General features: G+C 46.4%; 1 protein-coding gene across 1 annotated transcript in view; it reads right to left on the reverse strand.

The window, feature by feature from the left end:
* Positions 1 to 23,032, reverse strand: part of LOC141082247 (uncharacterized) — a 77,401-nt gene that overhangs the window by 12,102 nt on the left and 42,267 nt on the right. The window contains exon 3 of the mRNA XM_073566185.1: positions 8,923 to 9,757. Within this exon, the coding sequence (XP_073422286.1) occupies positions 8,923 to 9,757 (835 nt within the window). The remainder of the gene's footprint in view (positions 1 to 8,922; positions 9,758 to 23,032) is intronic.

Raw genomic sequence — 23,032 nt, forward strand, 5'->3', positions numbered from 1 at the left:
GTGCCGGAATTGGCGCATCTTACAGATGCGCCTTTTCTGGGGTGGCTGGGGGCAGATTTTTTTACGCCAAGGGGGCCCAATAACAATGGTCCCTCTCTAGGCTATTTATTTCTGCCCTCAGTCACTCGCTAGCCCTCTCTGGCAAAGAAAATTGAGGGGGAGCCCACACCAGTTTTTTCCGTGAATTAATCCTCTAATTTAACACCTACAGCTCCAAATTTTACACACACACTACTAACATTATTAGTGAGGGATATATATAAATCTAATTCTTCTGCAATGATTTACTGTATGTAAACCATGTCTCATGTCCTGTCGGGTTCTGTAATATTTTTACAGATGCCGATAATTGATTTTTAACCTATTCTGCTATCTATTTCTCTATGAAATATAAATATATGTGTATATATATATATATATGTGTGTCACTGATATATATATATATATTATATATATATATACTGCTCAAAAAAAATAAAGGGAACCCTGGACACTCTTTCTGAGCAGACACATGGATGTTAGTGACTTTCCTATCATTTCTAACTGTTGTTTATTCCATTGACACAACAGCGGGAGAAATTGAAATACAACCAGTGTCGATCTCACAGAAGTGTGGCTGACTTGGAGTTACATTTTGCTGTTTAAGTGTTCCCTTTAATTTTTTGAGCAGTATATATATATATATATATAGTGTAAGGCAGCGCTCACTGAGTGCATTGGGGAACGCCCGCTTGACAGCGCTATAACATACAGGAAGACTCAATTTCCTTAAAAGTTCTCCTGGGTTTATTGCACCATATCCCCAGCAGCACAAACACAGAGTAGTCAGCCTTTAGGTCCGGCAACATAAAATAATAATGTCCGTAAACAGGGCTTTGCTCTTTCTCTGTTCACACACAGGCCAGGGCAATGTCCGTTAAACACTCAGTTCCATAGGACAGTACAGTCTTTTACTTTTTTTTTTCCAAAATCATATTTATTGAAATTTACATCGTTAAACAGGAAAACACATCAATTCCGCAAACAGTGCAAAGTAGATTAATAATACATCAAGAAAACAGACATACATACGTAGGAGGCAAGGAATAAGGGGGGAAAGGGGGTAGGTACACCTAAGTATACAACTGTAAATTACTTAGATCAAAGGTCTTAACAGAAACTGACCTGCTAAAGTGCAGGTTCCTGAATATCAAAGTGGCATATAAGCTAGACACATAGCAGGGTTCATCGCGGGCAGGGAATATCAGACCCTGAATCGAAGTAGCACAAGCATCATCACAGTGGAGAGCCTGCTACCAAGCCATGGTTCCAAAATCTGGGACTTTTTCTTTTTAGATGACGCAGATAATACCAGAGCCCTTTCGTATTGGCAATGAAGGTTCATCCTGTCAATCACAATTTGTATGGTCGGAGCGCTGGACACTCTCCATTTGGATGCCACTGCCAGTCTAGTGGCTATAAACAAATGTGAGAACACTCCTCTCAACACATGCGGGATCTCATCCAAACCGATAGCAATAAAATCATACTGGGTTGTAAGGCCATCCGGATCCCAGTTACCTCAGCTATCACGTCCTCTAGGCTAGCCCAAAAATTTAGTAATTTCGGGCATGACCACCACATGTGGCTAAGTGTCCCCAACATACCGCAGCCTGTCCAACATAATGGGGAGCACTGAGGGCCAAAGTGAGCAACTTTAACTGGGTAATAGTACCAGCGTAAGAGGACTTTTTTCAATTGTTCCAGATGGTTTAAACATGAGGAAACTCTCCAAACCTCTAGCACCGCCTCCCGCCACCCATCAGGCGCTAGGGTGACCTGCAAGTCATCCTCCCATTGTCTCATGAATTGCAGTTTAACCTCTGGGTCAGGATCATTCAGGGCTCTATACAAGATAGATACATTGTGAGTACTAGGTCTGGGCACCAGGAAGAGGCCATTTACTATACGGTCTAGGTTAGAATTAAAGAAGTACGACGGTTGTGTAGTGTGTATAAGATGTCTTAGTTGCAAAAACTGATAAAATCTATGTCGAATATCTGGGTGTTTTGCAACTAGGCGGTCAAACGGCTTAATCGCTGTGCCGTCACACAACTGATGAAGTGATTTTACACCAGCCAGTACCAATGGCTGTAAATTTATATACGGGATATGCAATTCTAGCGCCTTCAGTGACACTTCAGTTAATGGGATTTTAATAAGAGTCGGGACCATCTGTCTCCAAAAATGCAGTGCAGTAGACATGGTCTGTAGAGGGAGGTTACAAGGCCATGGCCCAAAGACTTCAACCTCTAAGATAAATCGGGTGGAGCCTCTAGTCGCATAGAAATTTTCGATTTGCAACCATCTATGATCCTTATCTAGCTGCCACCAATCCCGCAGCCCCGCTACCACTGAGGCTTTATAATACGCCTTCAAATTTGGCAATCCCATTCCCCCCAGATCATAAGGGTAATACAAAAGGGACTTGGTCACTCGAGCAGTTTTGTGGGCCCATATGTATTTGTTTGTTAAGCGCTGAAGGTTTGTTATAATTTTGCTTGGGACCCTCAAAGGAAGACATCTCAAATAATATAATATCTTGGGGAGAATTTTCAACTTGAAAATATTAATTCTGGCCACCCAGGAAGTCATAAACAGATGTAAGGTCTCCAGTTCAGTGTTTATCTGTCTGAATAAAGCAGTATAGGTCGCCTCTATAATATGTTGAGAGTGTGTAAGCTTTATACCAAGATAAGGGATACTGTGATCAGTCCAACGAAAGGGAAACTTATTCTCCAATTCAGCTTTGGTGACCAAAGGGACCGCGACAGGGAATACCAGTGATTTGGATGCATTCAATTTGTAATAGGATACTGACGCAAACTCCTCTAGTTCAACCATGATGGCCGAAAACGACCGCTCCAGGTCCACACAGGCTATGATAACGTCGTCCGCGTAAAGACCGATCTTGTGAGCACACCATCAGACCTGAGATATCAGAGTTAAGACGGATTTTCTCCGCCAGTGGCTCCATGCATAATGCAAATATAATGGGGGATAGTGGGCATCCCTGCCACATCCTGTTAGTGATCAAAAAGGGGGTAGATACAAACCCAGAGGCTAGGACTCTGGCAGATGGGGTGGAATATATGGCTAAAATCGCCGAAAGGATGGGCCCTCCAAACCAAGCTTCCTAAGAACACTTCCCAAATATCCCCAGTGCACCCTGTCAAAGGCCTTCTCAGCGTCCAAGGGCAGGAATGCACTGGGAAGGCCCAACAGTTCCGCCACCCTAATGAGATTCAAATTCGGTGGGTACCATCCTTGGTTTCCCGGCCAGCCACAAAACCGACCTGGTCAGGAGAGACAAGAGAGTGGATTATCAAATGAAGGCGGGAGGCTAGCAATTTGGTATATATCTTTAAATCATAATTCAATAAAGCAATGGGTCTAAAATTCCCAGGACTATCAGGGGTCTTACCTGGCTTAGGGAGAGTGGTAATAGTAGCTTCCAAATTAGGGGCAGCAACTTTGCCTGAATCCCACCAACATGAAAACAACCTCAATAGATATGGGGCCAGAAGTTCCTGAAAAGTGCGATAATATTCATTTGATAGTCCATCCGGACCAGGCGCGGTGTGTAGCTTACTGCTTTTAGTTTTTTTGATCTCCTCTTCTGTAAATGGGGCGTTTAACAATAATAATTGTTCTTGGGATACACGTGGTAAATTAACTGATTGCAGATATGAATGGATTGCTACCTGAGTGGGTTGACGGGTCTGCGGGTCAGAATGTAAGTTATATAAATAGGAGTAGTACTTTACAAATGTCTCCGCGATGTCAATCGGATTCCTAACCAGACACCCATTCTGATCTTGTAAACCATCTTTTCTGGATTTAGCCTCTCGCTTACGTACCCTACGTGCCAGTATTTCTCCCGTCCTATCTCCAATGGCGTAAAAGTGAGTTTTAAGCTTACGTAAATTACGGGCATAGGCAGAAAGCAAAACCTCCCGCAATTGAAAGCCAACCCCATATATCTCATCCGACACCGCCTGTGAGGGTGAGGTTTTATTCAGTGATTCCAACTGGTAAAGTCTAGCTAAGAGGTCATCCCCTATCCCTCTATTACGCTTCAGTATGGAGGCTTGTTGTATGAGATATCCCCGTATAACTACTTTATGCGCAGCCCATAGCGTTTCATCTGAAACTTCCCCATTATCATTAATATGGAAGTAGTGAGTCAACTCAGTAGAGTTACCACACGTCACCTTCTCATTTAGTAAAAGAGACGGGTTCAGATGCCACCGAAAAGCAGGGTTCGCATGATGTTTTAATGCTAACTGTAACACAATGGGAGCATGGTCAGACAAGGTAATTAATCCTATGCTGGAGGAGATGCATCTAGGAAGAACCGAAGTATCCACCAGAATATGGTCTATCCTAGTATATGTACGGTGTCGGAAGAAATAAAAGGTATAATCTTTTTCACTCGCGTGGGAGTACCTCCAGAAATCGTGTAGATGATATTCTTTGGCTATGCCTTTCAACACCCCCCTAGGCCGAATGCCACCTCGTGAGCAGTCTAGATCCCAGTCCATGGGAAGATTAAAGTCTCCACAGTATATCTTTTCACCCTGCGCCAGACCACCCACTCTATGTAGTACTTTGCGGATAAATGTCTGTTGCGAATGATTTGGGGCGTAAATGACTGTGATTGTGTGCAACTCGCCATTCAATGTGCATATGAGGGACAGAAATCTGCCCACAGGATCCGCTACCTTCCGAATACATTTGATGGCTAATGTATTTTTAAAGATGATGCACACCCCAGCCTTTTTAGTGTTATTATTAGCTAAGTAAATATTAGAGAATTGTGGGTGACGCAGCCAAAAATTATCAGCTTCTATCAGATGCGTCTCCTGCAGGCAGATAATCTCCGCACCTGATTTTTTCACCTCTTTCCATAGGATGGACCTCTTATTGGGGGAGTTCAACCCCCTAACACTTAAAAACATAATGGTAACACTCATAATTCTACATTATAAAACTTGCTATCACACATACATCTTCATGAACCCATATCACCTGCATCTGGGCTCGTGTGTTGGCAACATAGAGAACCACAGTAACCACATTAAAAAGACCCATCTTGGAGGTGTACCTAAAAAACAGGAGACAAGGGAAACAAAACACAGAGAAAACTAAAAAAAATTCTAAACACAAAGTCATGCAGCCACTAGGCCAAAGGCCAGGATAGTCAGGCAGTGAAATGCCTGAGTGGTCAGTCCTAGACCGCAGGTAAATGCCAGCTCAGGGCAGTTCCAAGGCTCACTCTCAAAAAGATGGAAAATAACCGGGAGTTATCTTGGACAGGGTGTTGGAGCAAAAAGAAAAAAACGGTGACAAAATCCGTAGCACCCTCACAGCAGAGTCCTGCATCCGGACAGCATCTCATCCTCCTCTTCAAGTTTGAATCCAGTCCTGAACAATTTTCTTTCCCATCGGGTTCTGGCGGGGAGCAAAGGAAATCTTCCAATCGGTTAGCTTGTTCTCAGCCTGTTTGGGAGATTGGCAGACCACACCACCAACCTTCATAAGATATTATCAGCCTGACAGGATTGAATCCCCATTTGTATCGGATATGAACATCACATAGTGCTTTACAAACATGAGCGAATTCTCGCCTCCTTGGCAGCGAGAACGCTGATAAATCTGGGAACACCTGTAAGCCTTGGTATTCAGCAGGGAGCTCAGGGGGTTTCCTCATCCCCTGCATGAAGGCGTCTTTGGTAGTATAGAAGTGGACACGCGCCAAAGTGTCTCTGGGCAAGGCTGGGTCCACATGCCGGGGTTTGGGGAGTCTATGTATCCTGTCAATCAGGAAATCCCTGGGGTGCAAGGTTGGGAGTACAGTTTGCATGAATTTAAGCAGAAAGTCAGCCAGCTCCTTATCTGGAATGTCCTCCGGTATGCCCGACACGCACATTATTCCTCCGTAATCTATCTTCCAGATCATACATTTTATCCTGGACCACAGCCATATCCTGTCTCAAAGCTTCGTTCTCATCCACTAGTGCATTTATAGTCTTGGCATATTCAGCCATCTTGCTCTCGACATGAGCAGTTCTCTCCCCCAGGGATGAGACTTCCCCTCTAATCTCCTGCAGCATGGACTGCATGTCTTCCTTTAGGGAAGCATGAATGGAGGCCAGAAAGTCTCTCATGTCTCCTTTAGTAATAGGAGACAGGTTGCTGTGAGTCTCAGATGTCCCCCTCCCCCCAGAGCCACCCAATGAGTGGGAGGAAGCTGAGGGGGAAGCCGCAGCCATTTTACCTGCAGCATGTGCAGTTTGTCCTCGGGGGAAGAAGTCTGGGAGCTTCGGTGGGGATCTGCGTTTCTGCGCTCTCCCTCGGGTCATCATGTGCCCAGGACCTTCCAGGAGCCGTTACTGTGCACAGGGAGGAGAGGTAATATAGAGTGCTGTTATTATCCGGTTTAAGTCCGGAGACGCAGGAGCCTGTGAGTTATGTGGCCTCTCTGGTCTGCATGCAGGCCACACCCCACTGAGGGAATTTTTCAGACAGTCTGACTATATTAAAGCAAAACCAAAGGAAAACAATGTGTGTATATACCGTAATGAAAATAAATAAGTAAAAAAGCAAGTGCATTAAATAACATAGGGTACTTAGTAAACACTATTTTGATCAAAAAAGTATAAAGCTGTCCCACCACGGCAAGGTGTACCCATTTGAGACAGTAATACACTAATGGTTAAAACCTACCTAGTGTGAATAGTGGCAGAGTCTCGGTCCCAAACGGACACCCAGCTTCAGAGGGACTATAAGTGAACTACACAGCTCAGTATACTTTTTTGATCAAAATAGTGTTTACCAAGTAAATGCACTTGCTTTTTTACTTATTTATTTTCATTAGGGTATATACACACATTGTTTTTTCCTTTGGTTTTGCTTGCTTTTATGGCCAGTGTGAACATGCTTTTACATCATGCATGTCATTCAAGTCTACTCCAGTTCAGTATTTTTGTTTTTTTAGTCTGACTATATTGTGAATATGGAAAAAAACATTTACATTAAGAGAAAAGGCATAAGAACATTTGAGACACTGTGGACACCTTGGGTGGAGAGAAGATGACCCTGAACTTAGGTTACACCATCCATTATTTGCTGCTCTTGTATGTAATGGGGGGGAGGGGAAGGAGGGAGAGAATTTCTGAAACTAATGACCATTGTTAATGCTGTTCTCTTTGCGATTTTTGTTCTTTTGTTTTGTACCTTAAATTTGGTTAAATAAAAATTTATCTGATTTAAATAAACTATATGGGCCCATTCACCCTGATAGTGCATTTGTTTGGAGGTCTGGGCAGGTAAGCATCTCTGCCTTTTTGCTGTGGTTTTGAACATTTGACATTGTGTATTTTTGTAATTATTTGTATATATACATGATTGATTACCACTTCTGTCTCTGTAAAAACAATCCCCTTTAACCCCTTTCTGGCATCGGGTGTAAATGTACACTGATGTCGGACTCCGTCCTTTTGATGTGGGCCCCGGCGCTGAGCCCACATCTTTTCTCGCACATAATGGGCCAGAAATCCCGCACATCGGTGACTTTGTCACATGAGCGCGGGTCATCGATGAGTTGGCATGACAACCAGAAGTCTCTAGCAGACCTCTATGGTTGTCAATGCCGGATCCTATGAGCGCTGCCCAGTGGTTGGCGCTCATAGCAAGTGAGCAACCCTGCTACATGCAGGTGATCTGAGCATTGCCTGTATGTAGCAGAACCAATCAGATTACAGCAGCTTCTAGCCTCCCATTGAGACTATTGAAGCATGCCTGTGGAGACATGGGGTGGTCAGCGGGTGCCGCGGTCTATATACTGAAATGTGGGGTATATGTTTTTTTCTCTTAGTCACCTACTGACTAATATTCAGGAGGTGAATTATGGGTATAGTTTTACATTTGGAACTAATAAAGTTTAGTTTTATCCCTTTGTCAGCAAACATGAGGGATGACAAGAGACAACCCACTTAAGAAAATTCAAGTTTGGTTAAAACTATTCCAACATTATGACCATAAAAAAGGCTTCTCCCCTATGTGACGTTTCTGATGTTTATTAACAGCTGATTTCCAAGTAAAATATTTCCCACATTAAGAAAATAAAAAAGGCTTCTCCTCTGTGTGACTGCTCTGATGTCTAACAAGAACCGCTTTCCGGTTAAAATATTTCCCAGATTCTGAACAGGAAAAAGGCTTCTCCCCTGTGTGGATTCTCTGGTGAGGTGGCTCAGTAGTTGTCTCTGCAGCCTTGCAGTGCTGTAGTCCTGGGTTCAACTCCCACCAAGGACAACATCTGCAAGGAGTTTGTATGTTCTTCCTGTGTTTGCATGGGTTTCTGCCTGTATTTCAAAGACATACTGATAGGGAATTTACATTGTTATCCCCATTGGGGACAGTGATGATAATGTGTGCAAACTGTAAAGGGCTGCGGAATACGTTAGCGCTATATAAAAAGAAAGATTATTATTATTAGTAAGATTCCATTTCTGGTTAAAACATTTCCACATTATGAACAGGAAAAATGGCTTCTCTGATGTGATCAAGATTTATTTTCCATTTAACAAGAAAGAAGTTTCTCCCCTGTGTGTTATTTGGTGTGGAACAAGACTCCCTTTCTGGTTAAAAATTGTTCCACATTCTGAACATGAAAAAAATTTCTCAAATTGGGTGAGTTCTCTGGTGCCTAACACAATCTGATTTAGTGCAAAAACATTTCCCACATTCTGAACATGAAAAAGGCTTCTCCCCTGTGTGAATTTTCTGGTGTCTAACAAAATGTGATTTATGTGCAAAACATTTCCCACATTCTGAACAGCAAAAAGGCTTCTCCCCTGTGTGAGTTTTATGGTGATTAACCAAATCTGATTTCTGGTGAAAACATTTCCCACATTCTGAACAGGAAAAAGGCTTCTCCCCTGTGTGAGTTCTATGGTGATAAACCAATTGTGATTTCCAGTTAAAACATTTCCCACATTCTGAACAGGAAAAAGGCTTCTCTGCTGTGTGAGTTCTCTGGTGTCTAACAAAATGTGATTTATGTGCAAAACATTTCCCACATTCTGAACAGGAAAAAGGCTTCTCCCCTGTGTGAGTTCTATGGTGAGTAACCAAATGTGATTTCTGGTTAAAACATTTCCCACATTCTGAACAAGAAAAACGCTTCTCCCCTGTGTGAGTTCCATGGTGATTAACCAAATCTGATTTCTGGTTAAAACATTTCCCACATTCTGAACAGGAAAAAGGCTTCTGCCCTGTGTGAGTTCTCTGGTGAGTAACAAAATGTGATTTCTGTATAAAACATTTCCCACATTCTGAACAGGAAAAACGCTTCTCCCCTGTGTGAGTTCCATGGTGATTAACCAAATTTGATTTCTGGTTAAAACATTTCCCACATTCTGAACAGGAAAAAGGCTTCTCTCCTGTGTGAGTTCTCTGGTGAGTAACAAAATGTGATTTCTGTATAAAACATTTCCCACATTCTGAACAGGAAAAACGCATCTCACCTGTGTGAGTTCTATGGTGATTAACCAAATCTGATTTCTGGTTAAAACATTTCCCACATTCTGAACAGGAAAAAGGCTTCTCCCCTGTGTGAGTTCTATGGTGATTAACCAAATTTGATTTCCTGTTAAAACATTTCCCACATTCTGAACAGGAAAAAGGCTTCTCCCCTGTGTGAGTTCTTTGGTGTCTAACAAATTGTGATTTCCATGTCAAACATTTCCCACATTCTGAACATGAGAATGACTTCTTTGCTTTAGTAGCAGTTTGTTTTTTAATGCCTCTTTTGTGACATTGATTTCCCTTATTAGTCAGTAATGAATCAGAAGATGGGACCTGTTTCATAGGATCAGATGACAGATCTTTGCTGTGAATGGATGATGATATATCTGGAGTAAGAGCAATCACTTCAGTTGTATCATGTAGGATCTCAAGATCATCAGATTTAAAAATTGAAGATGTCAGCTGTCCCTCTGATCTCCTGGTACAGTCATCTGCTAAGATAAAAAACAATTATTTATTAATAAAATATCCTTGAGTTTTATATTTTTGAACATTTCTACTTAAACTGTCCATAAAAATGGCAAGCTATGTAAAAAACTTTAATTATTTACCAAGACAATGACAGTTCACAGTCTAATAGAAAACCTTGTTGGATGAACCAGTAGTGTGTGGTGTTCAACTGTTTGTTCATTCTGCCTCTCAAATAACAAATATAAAGAAACCAATCAATGTTATGTAGGCGGAAATAATACCAATTCTCATCTCACAAAAAACAAATCCCCACTCAGGTCCATCATCTGTCAATGGAAAAACAGAGGTTCCCACACTATTAGTGGCTCAAAGGCTGCTGAAAAGCAACAAGGTTTCTATAAACCAATCCAGCAAAATCCGCTCTCACTTCGGAGTCCGTGAACGTGGCTGATCACGTATGACGTACTATTCCGTCCAGCCATTTTCAGGTCTCTCCAGAGATGCTCAATTGGGTTTAGGTTAGGGCTCTGGCTGGGCCAGTCAAGAAAGGTCACAGAGTTGTTCTGAAGCCACTCCTTTGTTATTTTAGCTGTGTGTTTAGGATCATGGTCTTGTTGGAAGGTGAACCTTCAGCCAAGTCTGAGGTCCAGAGCACTCTGGAAGAGGTTTTCATCCAGGATACCTCTGTACTTGGCCAAAATCATGTTTCCTTCAATTGCAACCAGTCGTCCTGTTCCTGCAACTGAAGAAAACCCATCGCATGATGCTGCCACCATCATGTTTCACTGTTGGGATTGTATTGGGTAGGTGATGAGCAGTGCTTGGTTTTCTCCACACATACCGGTTAGAATTATCATCAAAAAGGTCTATCTTCATCTTATCAGACCAGAGAATCTTATTTCTCATACTCTGGGAGTCCTTCAAGTGTTTTTTAGCAAACTCTATGCGGGTTTTCATATGTCTTGCACTGAGGAGAGGCTTCCATTGGGCCACTCTGCTATAAACGCCCGACTGGTGGAGGGCTGCAGTGGTAGTTGACTTTGTGGAACTTTCTCCCATCTCCCTACTGCATCTCTGGAGCTCAGCTACAGTGATCTTGGGGTTCTTCTTTGCCTCTCTCACCAAAGCTCTTCTCACACGATTGCTCAGTTTGGCTGGACGGCCAGGACTAGGAAGACTTCTGGTGGTCCCAAACTTCTTCCATTTAAAGATTATGGCGGCCACTGTGCTCTTAGGAACCTTGAGCACTGCAGAAATTCTTTTGTAACCTTGGCCATATCTGTGCTTCGCCACAATTCTGTATCTGATCTCCTTGGCCAGTTACTTTGAACCCATGATTCTCATTTGGTCTGACATGCACTGTGAGCTGTGATGTAGCCCTCATCCCTATCCTAGTATATGTGGCACCCCTGAGGCTTCAGTCACCACAGAGGTACTGCACCTTCTCCTAAGGTGTGGTACCCCACCATCCAGGTAAGGTGGGAACTCCTGACCACGCTCCACACCTGCACCCCACACACAGGATAGTTCAGCAGGGACCCATCCATGCTTTATGCTGGAAAGGTAATAGAGTACCTTTTGTGGTCCCTGACTTTGTAACACGAGATGTGCTGGGAGGCGGGTGGAGTTAGATATAAAAGAGAGGGAGAGTGTAGGATTTCAAGTCAGTCGGTCAGTCTGAGAGGAGAATCCCTGGAAGAAGGGATGGAGGAAGGAGTGCTGCAGCTGCCCAGTGATCTGGGCCAGCTGGCATGGGAAGGAAGAGAAGGAGAAGAGACATAGACTTGAGACTGCAGATTCCATAAGAAAGATAGAACAGATCGGAACGAAGGAGACAGAATGACGGTGGGAAGTGGGTTTGAAGAAAGATAGATAACCCTTCCAGTCCAAAGCGCAAGGCCGGGGCCCGGTCCCCGAGGTTGATCGGATCCTTAATATCCAGCAACAGACACCGGTGAAGTAGTGAGCCACTAACGCCTTACTCCCACCATAGACTTGGGACACAACAGCAACACTAATAGAGAGCCGGGACTCTGGAGATAGAGATCCCTGATCAGGCTACAGCTGTCTGTCATACAAGTAAGGGTCGTAGGAACCCGAGACAAGAGGCACACCAGGGAACCACGGTACTGGAGTACTTCACACTTAAAGGCGCATTAGAGGAGACGTTCAGGAAGGTACATGTTGGCGGAGTGTTGGAAAGGAGAATCCTATCTTGCCTGGAGGTTGGCTAAAGCCCTGACCTGGAGAACATGGCACGGAGGCAGGCACCTGTGTGAACTGCAGACTGTGAGTAAAGCTTTGGAACTGCACGCTCTGGTGTCCTCCAATTATTCGAACACCATTACGCTTGGGTACCAGCATCTACACCATCTGCGCCTCTCCTCCATTACTACATCTACACTGCCCTGGGACTACAGCTCCACCAGAGGATCTGCATGCAGCGTCGGCCTAACACCTCACTTGCCGAACACCACAGGTGGCGTCACGAACTATCCATATAAACAATTACAACAACCATCCCCCATTATTGGGCACCCAGGGCCACGGACCGGGTCACCGCTGCTGTGACACATCCCCCTGACACCGGCCCTTTACCGAGTACCCCACAGCCCTGGGAGGGCGACTCATATACATGGCCCCATCCTTATCCTGGTATGCAGGGCCCTCATCTCATCCTAGTATGCATGGCCCCATCATTATCATGGTATGCAGAGCCCCCATCTCGTCCTGGTATGCAGGTTCCCCATCCTGGTCTTGGTATGCAGTGCCCCCATCTCATCATAGTATGCATGGCCCCCATCCTTATCCTGGTATGCAGGGCCCCCATCTCGTCATAGTATGAAGGGCCCCATCCCTATTCTGGTATGATTGGCCCCCATCCCAGTCCTGGTATGCATGGCCCAATCCTTATAAATGGCACCCACCCCCATCCTGGTATGCATGGCCCATCAGAAAACATTAAAAAAAATACACTTACCTACCCGGCGCTCCCTCACAGCATCCTGCTCTGATGCCAGCAAGTGCTTTATGCTGGTAAGCAGCACATGGCAAGAACGACATGCGTTGCTCACAAGCAGAACTTAGCTGCCGGAGTACTCGCCGGGACTGGTCGCACAGAGAGCAGCGAGTATTCATTCCTCTTCAGTAGCGTGCAGTGTCAGCCACCGGCTTCCTGCTGCTGCTGGCGGTCACTTGTGCCGCTACTTAAGAGAAATGAATATTCATTGGATTCATTCATTCATTCATCAGGAGACTATTTAATATTGAAGTTTATTCAAGCAAGACTAGACGAAGAAAACCCTAAAATCATGTATCATGTTAACCAAAACAGTCAGAAAACTAGCCACATATTGGCAGCTCCCAGACCTCAAACTATATACTTTGTAAGTTTATAAGCCACTCCAGTGTCTGGAATAGATAGCATGTGAAAATACATTATATACCACTCAGGGAACACTTACCTTTCAGAGATAATTTCCATATTCATACTAAATAATGGCACAGATCTCCCAGACATTATGATTGCACATATCCCTAGTCTTTATTACGAAATTGCACTCATTCCCTGACAGACCGCAGCATGGCCATTAGTTAGAAGCTGCTAATGATCTTTGGAGCAGGTGAATTTTCCCTGAGTGGTACATTTTGGGCCATCTGAAAGCTGAGTATAGTCTAGGACAACTTGTCTGCACTACTAATTAACAGCTGTTACATTACCCAACTAGGGCAGTCCCTATAGGAGAAAAACACAAGAATTATACTGTATTATCACATACTATCTGTCACGGGGTCCTTCTCTGGTATCACACGATCAACAGAGCAAGCGAAGAGTGAACAATTCCAAGACCTTTATTCAGGCAAAAATACGAAAAGGTCCATATTCAGTCCACCACACAAAGGATAAGATAGTCCAGATTAAGAATGCAGTCCAGTATCCGGATAAAATGTCCAGGGAAACGAGATTCCAAAACACTCTAGCACCAGAGGATAATAATGGATCCTTCTCTCTGAAATGCAGCCTTTTCACCATCTTGTCTCTACCGGAACTGACTTGTCCAGCTGCTGTTCTTTCCCCCACCCCCTTCCTTGTCCAGGGGTAGTCAAACAAGTTACCTCCCAGAGGAGAACAAAAGGCCTTAGGGATTAATGCACTACAGGGGGTCATCAAGAGACAGATACAGTGAGGCTGTAGGCTTACAATGTAATAAGAAAAACTCTATGAAAATAACTGGAATTGTTAAAAATAGGAATATACAAAAAATGACATCCACATAACATATCACACCATCACAACCTCTCCCCCCCCATAATAAGTGAGCACGCCATGAGGTCTACACAGACCTCTGGCCTGCTCACTTTAGTCCACATTGCTCAGTTATTTGTAGTTCCTTGTACAGTGGCAGGGGTAGGTCGGCCTGGGGAGCCTATGGTTCTTCTTGTCGAGACAGTCCATCGGCGTTCTGGTGTTGGCTTCCTCGCTTGTATTGGATGGAGAAGCTGTAGGGTTGTAAGGACAAGCTCCACCGCAGCAATCTTCCATTGTCCCCTGATACGCGATTCAGCCATGTGAGGGGGTTGTGGTCTGTAACAATCGTAAAGTCTCTGCCATACAAGTAGGGCTGCAATTTTTTTTAGCGCCAATACGATGGCAAGGCACCCCTTTTCAATAGTAGCATAGGCAACTTCCCGATCCAGTAGTTTCCGACTGGCAAAAGCAACAGGATGTTCTTCTCCGGCGGCGTTCACTTGGCTAAGTACTGCCCCAATCCCAAAGGTGGATGCATCTGTGTGCACGAGGAACCTGCGTTTATAATCCGGGGCAGCCAAGACAGGAGCAGTGACGAGGGCAGTCTTTAACGCTGAAAAGGCATCCTCGCATGCAGGCGTCCATGTCACATTCCTAGGCATGTTCTTGCGGGTCAGGTCGGTTAGGGGCTTGGCCAAGGTGCTGAAGTTAGAAACAAATTTGTGATAGTAACCAGCAGTTCCTAAAAATGCAAGTACCTGCTTTTTAGTCTGGGGTCTACACCAGTTGCTAATGGCTTCCACCTTGGCAGGCTCTGGCCTTAGTGTCCCACCCCCTACTCTATGCCCGAGGTACTGCACCTCAGCCATCCCTATTTGGCACTTATCAGGGCAAATGGTCAGTCCTGCAGTAAGGATACAGTCCAGCACTATGCCCAAGTGTTTAAGATGTTCCTCCCAGGTTGTGCTAAAAATGGCGATGTCGTCTAAGTAAGCACAGGCAAAGTCCTGACATTGTTGTAACAGTCGATCCACCAGTCTCTGGAAAGTAGCGGGGGCAGTTTTCATCCCAAAGGGCATTCCCAGGAACTCATAAAGCCCAAATGGAGTAATGAAGGCTGAGCGCTCCCGAGCGTGCTCCGTTAGGGGTATCTGCCAGTACCCCTTGCTCAAGTCTAATGTGGTCACAAATTGGGCACTTGCCAGACGATCCAATAGATCATCAATCCTGGGCATGGGATAAGCATCACTCCTGGTGGCATCATTTAGTCGTCTGTAATCAACGCAGAATCGTGTTGTACCATCCTTCTTGGGGACCAGGACGACAGGAGAGGCCCAAGAACTGTGAGATGGCTGAATAACTCCCAGTTGTTTCATCTCCTCCAGTTCGTTCTTTATCATGCCTTGAACAGCCTCTGGAACCCGGTAGGCAGCCTGCTGGATGGGGCGTTGTCCAGGGGTTTCCACATGGTGACTGGTGAGAGTAGTCTTCCCCGGCTTTGAGGAGAAAGCAGCAGCCCTCGGCCTTAGTACGGCGACAATATCGTCCTTTTGTATATCCGATAAATGGGAGCCCAGGGGCACTTGTTCCAGTGATCCTCCCGCTTGGGCAACCTGGAGGAGATCTGGGAGATACTCGTCATCGGCGGTATCACTAGGGGGTGGCAGACAGCTAGAACAGGCAGAGATCGGTCATGGTAGTCTTTCAGCATGTTAATGTGGACTGTTTTCTGTCATCGACCACTAGAGTCCAGGGCAATAACATAGTTAGTGTCATTAATTTTCTTGACAACCTGATAAGGGCCTTCCCACACTGCTTGAAGCTTGTTGGAAGGGGAAGCAGTAATCATGAGCACTTGCTGTACTTCCATAAATTCCCGGTTCCTGGCATTACTGTCATCCCAGGTTTTTTGTCTGGACTGGGCCATTCGCTGATGTTCTTTAGCGAAGTTAGCTAGCTGGGCGAGACGGTCTCTGAGCTCTAGAAAATAGGGAATGATGGGCATTCCGGTATCTGAGATGTCTCCCTCCAAATGTTCTTTCAGAAGAGTGAGAGGCCCACGGACCTTCCGGCTAAACAGTAGTTCGAAGGGAGAGAAACCTGTGGACTCTTAGGGAACCTCCCGATAGGCGAAGAGGAGATGTGGCAGGTACTTTTCCCAGTCTTTTTCAACATCAACAAAAGCCCTCAGCATATTTTTTAGGGTTCCATTAAAGCGTTCACATAGTCTGTTGGTCTGCGGGTGGTATGGGGTGGTGCGAATGGCTCGAACACCACAGGTATGCCATAGGGACTGGACCAGATCTGACATGAACTGAGTGCCTTGATCCGACAATATTTCACTAGGAAACCCTACCCGGGTAAAGATGGTAACAAGGGCCTCGGCTACCTTTACTGCTGTAATACTGGACAGGGCCACAGCTTCAGGATACCTAGTGGCATAATCCACCACGGTCAGGATATATTTTTTCCCTGACCTGCTGGGGTGGGCCAGAGGACCTATGATGTCGACGGCTACACGTTGAAATGGTTCCTCAATTATGGGCAGGGATTGCAGGGGTACCTTATGTCGAGCTCCTGGATGCCGCATTCGCTGGCACACATCGCAGGTGCGGCAATAATGGGCTACCGACTGCGAGACGCCCGGCCAGTAAAAACTTTGGGTGAGTCTCTTTTCAGTCCTTTTTCTCCCTTGATGCCCAGCCAAGGGGATGTCATGGACCAGTTGAAGTAGCTGTGCCCTGTACTTCTGAGGGACAATGAGTTGCCTGGTCGTTGGTCAGGGTTGCCCTGGTCACTGCCCTTTGTTACACGATAATACAGTCCGTTTTCTCGAGTGAAGCCATCCCCATTATCTCCCATGTGCCCAGTTTCTGCCTTTCGCCTAAGGGCTGCTAAGGTAGTGTCACCCTCTATTTCTCTCCTAAACTCCTCTCTGTCCCAAGACTCTCCCAATGTAGTAGCAGCGAAAGTATTGCTTACCGACTCTGATGCGGTTCGTGGTGGTTGCTCCCCGCTGGGGTCCGGATGACGTAGTGCTTGAAGGGCCTGTAGTCGGTTGACTGCTCCCACAAATTGGCACTGTAACTCCCCAATGTCGTTCCCAAGGAGGATATCTGCAGGAAGTCCTCCCATAACTCCAATCGAACACAGTTTTTCTCCACAACCATAATCCAAACGCACAGAAGCTCGCTGTATATATTTGCGGGCACCGCCCGCCAGGACAATGGGAATTCCCGGACCCTGGTAAATTGCCTCGGGTCGAACCACACGGGGGTCAGCGATAGTCAAGAATGCCCCCGTGTCTCTAAATCCTGACACTTTGTACCCATCAATAAAGACATCCTGCAGGTGGCGTTGCCATTGCTCTGAGTAGCTAAAGGACAGAGGCCGGAGTCCGTACACTCCTGGAGGGGTATCTATGGTGCTGTGGTCGGTGGTCCACTCTGGTGGGGGTGGTGGTAGCTCTTCCTCAGGTGTGGTGGAATGTACAAGATGCACTGGATGAGGTGGGGCTGCATGGGGCTCCCTCCGAATCCTGGAGGGGCAGCCAGACTGCAAATGTCCAGGTTGCCCACAGCCATAACACCTCCTCTCCGTGATACCCCAGGTCGTGGTCGGAACGGTTGGGGCCTAGGATTGTGAGGCGTGATTGTCATCGGCTTGCGACTAGGTGGAAGGGCAGATATAATTGGAGGGGGATGGGGCGTGGGAGCAGGCCGTGGTTCATTGTCCAGAAGCCTCCTCCATTGCGGACGGATAGTAAGGGCTTCATCGGCCAGGGCTGCAGTTCTATCCACGGTACATGGTGTGCGCTCCCGGACCCATTCCCGTACCTCTGCAGGGCACTTGGCAAGAAATTGTTCTATAAGGAACGCCTGTATAACATCTTCCACAGTAAAGGCGTTTTCTGCTTCCAGCCATCTCCGACATGCCTCGGACATCTTATGTGCATACATCCTAAACGATCCTCCAGTGGTGCATGGGAGGTCTCGGAACTTGGCCCTATATGAGTCTGGGGTGATAGCATGGTAATCCAGGATAGTCCGCTTTACAATGTTATAATCCCGATTCCGCAGTGCATCAATGGTTCGGTAAGCCTCCGCCATGCTTCCGTTCAGGAGCCCCACTAACAAACGCATCCAGCTAGAGTGGGGGCACCTCCATCACAGCACACTGCTGCTCAAAGTCTTTGAAGAACCCCTCCACATCTCCAGAAACATCATCAAATGGCTTAAACTCTGTCCGGGTGATCCGTACAGGCTCCCGGATTGTTGGGGTTACACTCCACATTGCGTTACTCCCTTTTTCAAGCTCCATTGCTTCCTGTCTCCGCTGTGCCTGGCGGGCAGCCTCCTCCTTGTACTCCTGAGAGACGCCGGGGCCCAGAACCGCCATCTCTTCTTCATACCACACCATCCACTGGCTTTTCTGGATGGGGATCCCTGTCTCCAGTGCTCGTCCTTCAGACATCTGGGAGGAGGTGGCCGGGCTAGCGCCCACCAGTAGATCGATTAAGGCCTTTTTAGTCAGTCCCTGGTAGTTCAGGCCCAGGTCTCTGGCTCTCTCCTGTAAACTGCATACAGTGCAATTTCTGTACTCACGCTGTGGGTGGTTCTCCATTGGGTGACGCACTGTTGATCCCACTGCTGCCACCAGTTGTCACGGGGTCCTTCTCTGGTATCACACGATCAACAGAGCAAGCGAAGAGTGAACAATTCCAAGACCTTTATTCAGGCAAAAATACGAAAAGGTCCATATTCAGTCCACCACACAAAGGATAAGATAGTCCAGAATAAGAATGATGTCCAGTATCAGGATAAAATGTCCAGGGAAATGAGATTCCAAAACACTCTAGTACCAGAGGATAATAATGGATCCTTCTCTCTGAAATGCAGCCTTTTCACCATTTTGTCTCTACCGGAACTGACTTGTTGTCCAGCTGCTGTTCTTTCCCCCACCCCCTTCCTTGTCCAGGGGTAGTCAAACAAGTTACCTCCCAGAGGAGAACAAAAGGCCTTAGGGATTAATGCACTACAGGGGGTCATCAAGAGACAGATACAGTGAGGCTGTAGGCTTACAATGTAATAAGAAAAACACTATGAAAATAACTGGAATTGTTAAAAATAGGAATATACAAAAAATGACATCCACATAACATATCACACCATCACACTATCTATTCCTGACACTGGAGTGGCTTATAAACTTACCAAGTATATAGTTTGAGGTCTGGGATCTGCCAATATGTGGCTAGTAGAGTTGAGCGAAACGGGTCGAAAAAATTCAAAAGTCTCCGACTTTTGGCAAAGTCGGGTTTCATGAAACGAAACCCGACCCTAGGATGAGGTCGGCCACGAGGTCGGCGACTTACGCGCCAAAGTCGCGTTTCAAAAGTTTGTTTTGCGCTCTTTTTCAGCCAATCAGGATCCACGGACACTGTGGGCAACGTGATGACCTAGGCACGGGTCACCACCATCTTTCAGAAGGGCATGCAAATGATTGGCTTGCTTTGGTGGGCGTCACAGAGGGTATAAAAGGGCGTGCACGCCGACCGCCATCTTACTTCTGCCGATCTTAGTATAGGGAGAGGTTGCTGCTGATTCTGTAGGGAGAGCGTTAGGCGGGGAAGAAGACAAAAAAACTGCTTCTGCTGCTAGCGATTTGGCCTGCACAACACACAAGTCACTGTGTGTGCAGTGCAAGGGGAGGCTATATAGTGGTGTATCAGTGGTGTTGGTTGTTGGGCTGCCTTTTAAGGCTTCCTGACACGCTGGCATTGCTGTTTACCCACTGCTCCGCAAGCTGCTTTTTTAAAAGCAATCCAATCTCCCTTATCCTCTAGTCACTTTTGTCACAGCTGTGCCATCGAGCCTGTCACATAGCGCTCAGATATCAGTGGGCCTCACACAATCCACAAGTGTCCAGTGTCCAAAAGTGTGCGCAGAGATTCAAAATCTCCATTATCCTCTCGTCACTTTGGTCACAGGCAGCTGTGCCATCGAGCCTGTCACATAGCGCTCAGATATCAGTGGGCCTCACACAATCCACAAGTGTCCAGTGTCCAAAAGTGTGCGCAGAGATTCAAAATCTCCATTATCCTCTCGTCACTTTTGTCACAGGCAGCTGTGCCATCGAGCCTGTCACATAGCGCTCAGATATCAGTGGGCCTCACACAATCCACAAGTGTCCAGTGTCCAAAAGTGTGCGCAGAGATTCAAAATCTCCATTATCCTCTAGTCACTTTGGTCACAGGCAGCTGTGCCATCGAGCCTGTCACATAGCGCTCAGATATCAGTGGGCCTCACACAATCCACAAGTGTCCAGTGTCCAAAAGTGTGCGCAGAGATTCAAAATCTCCATTATCCTCTCGTCACTTTGGTCACAGGCAGCTGTGCCATCGAGCCTGTCACATAGCGCTCAGATATCAGTGGGCCTCACACAATCCACAAGTGTCCAGTGTCCAAAAGTGTGCGCAGAGATTCAAAATCTCCATTATCCTCTCATCACTTTGGTCACAGGCAACTGTGCCATCGAGCCTGTCACATAGCGCTCAGATATCAGTGGGCCTCACACAATCCATAAGTGTCCAGTGTCCAAAAGTGTGCGCAGAGATTCAAAATCTCCATTATCCTCTCCTCACTTTTGTCACAGGCAGCTGTGCCATCGAGCCTGTCACATAGCGCTCAGATATCAGTGGGCCTCACACAATCCACAAGTGTCCAGTGTCCAAAAGTGTGCGCAGAGATTCAAAATCTCCATTATCCTCTCGTCACTTTTGTCACAGGCAGCTGTGCCATCGAGCCTGTCACATAGCGCTCAGATATCAGTGGGCCTCACACAATCCACAAGTGTCCAGTGTCCAAAAGTGTGCGCAGAGATTCAAAATCTCCATTATCCTCTCGTCACTTTTGTCACAGGCAGCTGTGCCATCGAGCCTGTCACATAGCGCTCAGATATCAGTGGGCCTCACACAATCCACAAGTGTCCAGTGTCCAAAAGTGTGCGCAGAGATTCAAAATCTCCATTATCCTCTCGTCACTTTGGTCACAGGCAGCTGTGCCATCGAGCCTGTCACATAGCGCTCAGATATCAGTGGGCCTCACACAATCCACAAGTGTCCAGTATCCAAAAGTGCGCGCAGAGATTCAAAATCTCCATTATCCTCTCGTCACTTTTGTCACAGGCAGCTGTGCCATCGAGCCTGTCACATAGCGCTCAGATATCAGTGGGCCTCACACAATCCACAAGTGTCCAGTGTTCAAAAGTGTGCGCAGAGATTCAAAATCTCCATTATCCTCTCGTCACTTTGGTCACAGGCAGCTGTGCCATCGAGCCTGTCACATAGCGCTCAGATATCAGTGGGCCTCACACAATCCACAAGTGTCCAGTGTCCAAAAGTGTGCGCAGAGATTCAAAATCTCCATTATCCTCTCGTCACTTTTGTCACAGGCAGCTGTGCCATCGAGCCTGTCACATAGCGCTCAGATATCAGTGGGCCTCACACAATCCACAAGTGTCCAGTGTCCAAAAGTGTGCGCAGAGATTCAAAATCTCCATTATCCTCTCGTCACTTTTGTCACAGGCAGCTGTGCCATCGAGCCTGTCACATAGCGCTCAGATATCAGTGGGCCTCACACAATCCACAAGTGTCCAGTGTCCAAAAGTGTGCGCAGAGATTCAAAATCTCCATTATCCTCTCGTCACTTTGGTCACAGGCAGCTGTGCCATCGAGCCTGTCACATAGCGCTCAGATATCAGTGGGCCTCACACAATCCACAAGTGTCCAAAAGTGTGCGCAGAGATTCAAAATCTCCATTATCCTCTCGTCACTTTGGTCACAGGCAGCTGTGCCATCGAGCCTGTCACATAGCGCTCAGATATCAGTGGGCCTCACACAATCCACAAGTGTCCAGTGTCCAAAAGTGTGCGCAGAGATTCAAAATCTCCATTATCCTCTCGTCACTTTTGTCACAGGCAGCTGTGCCATCGAGCCTGTCACATAGCGCTCAGATATCAGTGGGCCTCACACAATCCACAAGTGTCCAGTGTCCAAAAGTGTGCGCAGAGATTCAAAATCTCCATTGTCCTCTCGTCACTTTTGTCACAGGCAGCTGTGCCATCGAGCCTGTCACATAGCGCTCAGATATCAGTGGGCCTCACACAATCCACAAGTGTCCAGTGTCCAAAAGTGTGCGCAGAGATTCAAAATCTCCATTATCCTCTCGTCACTTTGGTCACAGGCAGCTGTGCCATCGAGCCTGTCACATAGCGCTCAGATATCAGTGGGCCTCACACAATCCACAAGTGTCCAGTGTCCAAAAGTGTGCACAGAGATTCAAAATCTCCATTATCCTCTCATCACTTTGGTCACAGGCAGCTGTGCCATCGAGCCTGTCACATAGCGCTCAGATATCAGTGGGCCTCACACAATCCATAAGTGTCCAGTGTCCAAAAGTGTGCGCAGAGATTCAAAATCTCCATTATCCTCTCCTCACTTTTGTCACAGGCAGCTGTGCCATCGAGCCTGTCACATAGCGCTCAGATATCAGTGGGCCTCACACAATCCACAAGTGTCCAGTGTCCAAAAGTGTGCGCAGAGATTCAAAATCTCCATTATCCTCTCGTCACTTTTGTCACAGGCAGCTGTGCCATCGAGCCTGTCACATAGCGCTCAGATATCAGTGGGCCTCACACAATCCACAAGTGTCCAGTGTCCAAAAGTGTGCGCAGAGATTCAAA

Source organism: Dendrobates tinctorius, unplaced genomic scaffold, assembly GCF_039654945.1.
Source record: "Dendrobates tinctorius isolate UK_male_01 unplaced genomic scaffold, ASM3965494v1 ptg000017l, whole genome shotgun sequence".
Lineage (NCBI taxonomy): Eukaryota > Metazoa > Chordata > Amphibia > Anura > Dendrobatidae > Dendrobates > Dendrobates tinctorius.